At 42.2% G+C, this 6,847-nt stretch overlaps 1 protein-coding gene across 1 annotated transcript; it reads right to left on the minus strand.

Moving 5' to 3' along the window:
• Window positions 1-3,130: 3,130 nt before the first annotated feature.
• MC2R (melanocortin 2 receptor) lies at window positions 3,131-6,192 on the minus strand. Its single transcript, XM_077975415.1, has one exon. The coding sequence runs from the start codon at window positions 6,068-6,070 to the stop codon at window positions 5,162-5,164; it is 909 nt and encodes a 302-aa protein (XP_077831541.1). The 5' UTR covers window positions 6,071-6,192; the 3' UTR covers window positions 3,131-5,161.
• Window positions 6,193-6,847: the final 655 nt, after the last annotated feature.

A 6,847-nucleotide genomic window follows, 5' to 3' on the forward strand; every position in this document is an offset into this window, starting at 1 on the left:
CGTAATCTATAAGAAGAATCAAATGATAGTTTTCTACCACTGGCACTTAATATAGATATTTTGTGGTCTATAAAACTCTCAGTAGTCACAATTAAGGGTGAGTCATAGCATTTCTAAATGTAACTTATACAATGATTTTCTAATGTGAATAGCCAAAATCACTTCATTTTACTTACTTGTAATTAGAAATCATTTTGTAGTATATGCCAGAGTGCTACTAACAACAAAAAATATAGCTTGCTTTTTTATAATATTGATCTCTAAGCAATACTTCTTATGTTTACTTGAAGGTATCACAAATAACAATGGTCTATTGATGGGGACTGTGTGCTGAGTATTGTGCTAAGTGCTTACACTGTTATTTTATTTAGATGTAGCATATTGGATGTATTAACTCATTTAGAGAAAAGGAATTTGAGGCTAACAGAAGTTAAATTACACATCAAAAATTACTGGAACTAGTAGGTAGCAGAACCTGGACATGAATGCAAATCTATCTGACTGCTTGTCTGTAAGCCAATGAAATATGTGAATCTTCCTGAAAACGTCATAACTTCAATATAATATAATTAATAAGTAATTAAAAAAACCCAAACAGTTCTATCTAGAATGAGAATACATGGCATATTTAAAATACATCTTCAAAATCCTTTTTTTATATGACTATAATAAAATTTAAAAGTGTTGAAAAAAATGAAAAGCATTAAATGAAATTATTAAATAATGTTAAGAAGCCATAATCCTGATGCTCACTGACAGCCATATGTTGTTACTTAATCTGCCTTGATTCTGAGAAATTCAGAGAAATCCCAGCACCTCTCAAAGGACAAATATGGCAGCTCTTACCCTCACATCCTAAAGGTCTCCCTACAGACTTGGCATTTTCATTAATATGTTCCTTGAAAAGCCAGGTCTCAGGATAGAGGCAAGGAAATTATCTGCCTTTAAATTACACACTATGGAATCTTTGGTGGTTTATGGAACAGACTTGCTTGTTTGGAAATTAAGAACATAATCTCTAAGGTTCCTAATAATCCTGTGATTCTATAAACCTAAATGTTTTAGTTGAAAACCTAGAGTGTCATGGTCACTGAAGATCAAAAGGGACCAAATTTAAGCTGGGCACAGTGGCTCAAGCCTCTAATACCAGAGCTTTGGGAGGCCGAGGTAGGAGGACTGATTGAGCCCTGGAGTCTGAGGCTGCAGTGAGCTGTGATTGCACCACGGCACTCCAGCCTGGGTGACAGAGTAAGACCCTGTCTTTAAAAAAAAAAAAAAAAAAAAAAGGGAGAGACAGAAACCAATTTTGAGCAGATATTTGATAAAGAAAACCAGAATTTTCAATCATGAAAAACTGAGGACATGGTCTCACTTTCGTATGTTAAGTCTGATAGTTCCTCACGCATGTTTTAAGAGACATTCAGGAATAAGCTGAAGAATCAGACATAAATGAGAGTGAAGAGCGGGCCAGTGAAGAGACCTTCAAACTTCGTATTCAGAGATCCCATGACTATGTTTCATTTCAGCTTAATTTAGCTTAATTCATTCAGCTTAATTCTTACAAAGAGAAGCAATTATATCTTCTATATTGTATTCTGGCATTTGCATCTTCCCCACTAACTGTTTCTTGGTTTACTTTTTGCTGCAACAGGTGGACCGGAAATAACATCCCTGTTTAGGTAAGAGAGACAGGGACAGTCCTTTGAGATTATGTTAACAGTGGGACTTAATTACTGAATATCAAGCGGCAAGATCAGTAGAGGCGGAAATTAATTTCCTGGCGGCTTATTTTCACCACCAATCTTAAGTGTGGCTATGAACTAAACAAACTTTATGCACCCGCCAAAAAACTTGGTTTTAAAAATGTGCTTTCAAGTAAGTTTGTGCTGGATTACATTTTGTAGCAGCGAAATAGTAAATGATAATTTTTGAAGCTATGAGAATCTTGGTAGAGCAAAGAGATGATTGGTTCATGTTAGCAGTGGGGTGTTTAGGTCAAAATGCAAAGATGATTGTAAACCAGGACCGTAAGTACGAAGCAATGCAATGTTTTCTCGGGCAACATTTTTATCCTATTTGAGAATTACTACCCCCCGCTGGGGAGTGACAGGTGCCATAGCAGAGAGGCAGACGGCGATGAGGACTGAGCTGGCCACGTCCCTCCTGCCTGCTTTCCTACCAGGAAAGGAGACTTTTCGTTTCCTTCAAACCACAGTGAATCAGTGCCCCTTGCAGAGGCCCAGGCAACCGCACAAGCAGGAATGCAGCTCTAACCCATGCTCTTCTCGCCATAGCTCAACACACGTGTGACTGCAGGGGCAGATGCGGTGTTTGCTGAACTTCTCTTGTCTGTCCATGATCGGATGGGGAAATGAGGAGAGTAAGAGGAAACATCCTTCCTTTTTATTAGACAGGGCTCAGAATTACTGTCAGCTTGAGTCCACATCCTGAACATTTTCAGCTATCTGCTCCAAGGCTAGGTCATCAATAAAGTGAACATTCACAGTATCCACACAGCAGTTTAAAAACTGGGTAATTTGATAAAAGAATTAAGTCCTCATGGGAAAAGTCTGAACCTTGTTGGTCTTCCTTACACAAATATGTGCAGTTTGGTGGTGCTTTCATTTGGAATTCTATATGAAGTTAGAGGTAGAAAATCTTAGTTTTCTCAATAACTCTGAGCCCTGAAGCTTCTGTTCTGATGGGAATATAGCAGAAGACCTAGAATTGAAAATGTCTAGAATTGAAAGTTCTCTGAATTAGCACTCAGACTTCATTTTTGTTTTATACATGATTAGACTAACCACCTTCATTTTGTTTCTTAGATTAAATGTATCAAATCGAAGGCAGTGAAGTTTCTCTGTGATTTTCCTTCTGACAACAGTCACATGCACAGCAGAGAGCAAGAGCAAAGCTGTTGACAAAGGCAGAATTTCTAGGCAGAGCAGTTTGGGACTATTTATGACAGAGGTTAAGTGGCATTGCTTACCTCTGTGGTGTTACAGAGCAGTGCAGCATCAAAGAAAGGTTACCTCTTATTGAGAATATGCACTTTAATCACATAAAATATGCTATACATTACTTTTCAATGGTAGAAATAACAGTTTTAAAAATTAGTTCTAGGGTTGTGCTTTAGATTTCATGGAAAATTAACTTATGTATATCTCATATATTAATAAACACAGGTTAGTATTAGAGTAACATAGTCCATTTTGCAGGGGAAGGATCAAATAGGGAAGGATTTCCACAGAACAGAGGACAAGCAGGTGCACGTCTCACCTCCGTCTGTGGCACAGGCCATGCGGCAGTGTGCCTGCCACTGTCCTCACTTGACTCCAGCTGCCTCCTTTGCTTCTGAAGTTGTTGTCCTTGCCACGTCTAATATCAAACCCATCACCAAACAGTTGGTCCTGCGTGTGGCTGTCTTCTCCCCTCAGCAGCTCTGGGAAACTCTCCTGAGGGCAAAGCGTTGCCTCTTCTGGAAGATACCATCCACCCTGTAGACCCTGAGCCTGGTGTCCTCTGAAGCCCTACTGCTGTCCTCTGTCCCTTTCACCTTTCACCCCCTTCAGGTCACCCTCCAACTTAGCGGGGACTTACAATCAGAATGTGCTTCTCCTTTAAGCTGATTCTTAGCTATTAAAAATGAATGAACTTGCAAATTATGTTTCTTTCATTCCTACTGGGGTTGCCAGTCTACCATAGCTGGCGTCTTGGCTGGTGGGAGGCTGACACTTCCCAGCGACCGGGTCTGCTTTCACAGGCGTCTGCAGAAGGAGGTGGTCTCGCTTCCCTCCGGTCTTCGGCTCGGGGCTCTAATAACAGCACTGTCGCTTGAAGTCTTGTTTTGGTTTTGGTTTTCCCCATAGTCCAAAAGCATGGGGAAAATACACACACACACACACACACACACTCTCTCTCTCTTTCTTAAAATACACATTGGGGCTCTTTCCTTGTACTTCTACATTTGAACAAACACACGTCGTTTGGTTATAGCTTCTTCAAATAGTGGCAATTTTCATCTGGCCCTTATGTATTCCCACATAGGAACTAAATGGATTAAATTTTCATTTCTTCCTTTGAAATGTAGGCTCATAAAGCATGAGGAAATGTAACAGGAAAGGGTTTTAAGGCCAGCGGGATGCTGAGTGACAAAGAAGACTAACAGAGAAGGTTCATTTGTTATTGGAAACTCGAAGCTGGTTACTTGACATTTATAGTTTATACTCAGCCCACTTTCAGAAACTGAGGTGGCTTCACTACATCAGGCTAACAGGGAGAAGGAGGAAGGCGGAGACTCCACATGGCTGTGGGAGACAGACAAATCCAGCTGCAGCAATGTATTCCTCCCAATGTATTACTGACTTACAAAGACCCTGCAGCTTCTGCCTGGAGTTGCATGCCCAGGTACTTTAGCTTCTGGAAATTGGCTGCAATGGCCTCCACCCCAGAGCTGGCGTGCTAGATGTCCACAGGAAAGCAAGACTTTGCCGGGCGCGGTGGCTCAAGCCTGTAATCCCAGCACTTTGGGAGGCCGAGACGGGCGGATCACGAGGTCAGGAGATCGAGACCATCCTGGCTGACACAGTGAAACCTCGTCTCTACTAAAAAAATACAAAAAACTATCCGGGCGAGGTGGTGGGCGCCTGTAGTCCCAGCTACTCGGGAGGCTGAGGCAGGAGAATGGTCTAAACCCGGGAGGCGGAGCTTGCAGTGAGCTGAGATCCGGCCACTGCACCCCAGCCTGGGCGACAGAGCAAGACTCTGTCTCAAAAAAAAAAAAAAAAAAAAAAAGGAAAGCAAGCCTTTGCCTTAGCCCAAAGCCCTTGAGTTTTTGTTGCCGTTTTTATTAGGTTGGTGCAAAAGTAATTGCAATTTTTGGTCATTGAAAGTAACGGCAAAAACCTTAATTACTTTTGCACCAACCTAATACTTTGTATTCTATCCTTCTTGTACTACATTGTTTTATCTCTCCAGTTACAAAGTTAAAAAGTCGCCCCTACAGTAAGACTGTTCACCTAGAACCTAGCTATCAGAAGCACTAGCTGGTGGGATCATCCTTGCATCCATTAGGGAAGGAAGGCCAGTCAGGAGAGCTGGCATTTGTTGGAATGTTACATTATTCTGTCACTTGGCAACGTTATTCCCATGGATTCTAAACTCAGGGATCAGTCCTGCTAGCAGTACTGCTGCAGAAGACCATCTTTGTGAACGCGTCCCTGAGCTCTGGGCTCCGGAAGGCGTATATGAAGGGGTCAATGACGGCATTGCACATGATCAACATGCCGTTCACCTGGAAGAGGGACATGTAGCAGGCGCAGTAGGGGTTACTTGGGCAGAATGTCATTAAGAGGACATGAAGGACAAAGGGGGCCCAGCAGAAGATGAAGACCCCGAGCAGGATGGTCAGTGTGATGGCCCCTTTCATGTTGGTTCTGGGGAGGGTGGAGATCTTCCTGGTGTGGGAGCGAGCCAGCAGGAACATGTGCACGTAGAGGCACAGGATGAAGACCAGCATCAGCGGGAACAGCGACGTGAAGGTGATCACTGTGGGCACATGATGGGAGAAGATCACCATGGTGATGCCACTCGCCGTGCAGAACGTCCAGATGACCGCAAGCACCACCACAGTGCGGCGCATGGTCACGATGCTGTGGTACCGCAGTGCGTGGAAGATGGTGATGTAGCGGTCGGCGGCAATCACAGACAGGCTGAAGATGGACCCGAGCAGGGAGAGGACAAACAGGGAGTCGATGATGTCATCAGCTGTGGTTTCGAAACTGCCACGCGGCTTGAGATAGCCCATGTTTCTCAATATGATCAGGATATTTTCCAAGATCTTATATAGGCTGCCCAGCATATCAGATATGGCCAAGCTACAGATGAAAAAGTACATGGGTGCCTGGAGATTCTTATTCTTGAACACAGCCAGCAGGACGATCAGATTCTCCAAAACTCCAACAATGGAAATTGTGAAGAATATCTCTTCCGGCAAAACCACACGAGGACAGTCGGAATTATTTCTTGCTGTGTCATTGAAGTTTTCATACGAGTTGATAATGTGCTTCATTGCTCCTGCTTGTGGTTAAGGCAGTGATGTTACTTGGACTTGACTTCATGGAAAACTTGATTGATTCTTCAGGATCTTTTCTTCCTTGTAGCACTTGCTGGAGATCTAAGTTAAAATCTCCAAATCACCTAAAAGAGGGTACACAGAAATATTAGTTGCAAAGTACACTAGAAAATAAAAACCAGCCACAGTCGCTTAAGGAAACTCTATTCCCTCCATAAAATACAAAGAAATCAGTATATTAGAAAGAGCCTGCACACGTATGTTTATTGCAGCACTAGTGACAATAGCAAAGATATGGAATCAACCAAAGTGTTCATCAATGGGTGAATGGATAAAGAAAATGTGGTTCATATACACCAGCTATAAAAAAAAATAAGGTCATGTCTTTTGCAGCAACATGGATGGAAATGGAGGTCATTATCAAAGTGAAATAACTCAGAAACAGAAAGTCAAATACTGCATGTTCTCACTTATCTGTGGGAGCTAAATAATGCATACACGTGGATGTAGAGTGTGGAATGGACATTGGAGACTCGGAAGGGTGGGAGGGGGTAGGTGATGAGAAATTACCTCATGGGTAGCATGTATGTTATTCAGATGATGGACACACTAAAAGCTCAGGCTTCACCACTACACAGTATATCCATGTAACAAAATGGCACTTTTGTACCCCTTACATTTATAAAAATATATATATAAAGTGTTGTAATTTAGGTAAAATAGTATACTGGGCCCTCATCTTAAGCACTTTGTGAGAAACAGCATTAGTGGAAT

The sequence above is a fragment of the Macaca mulatta genome, chromosome 18, assembly GCF_049350105.2.
Source record: "Macaca mulatta isolate MMU2019108-1 chromosome 18, T2T-MMU8v2.0, whole genome shotgun sequence".
NCBI lineage: Eukaryota > Metazoa > Chordata > Mammalia > Primates > Cercopithecidae > Macaca > Macaca mulatta.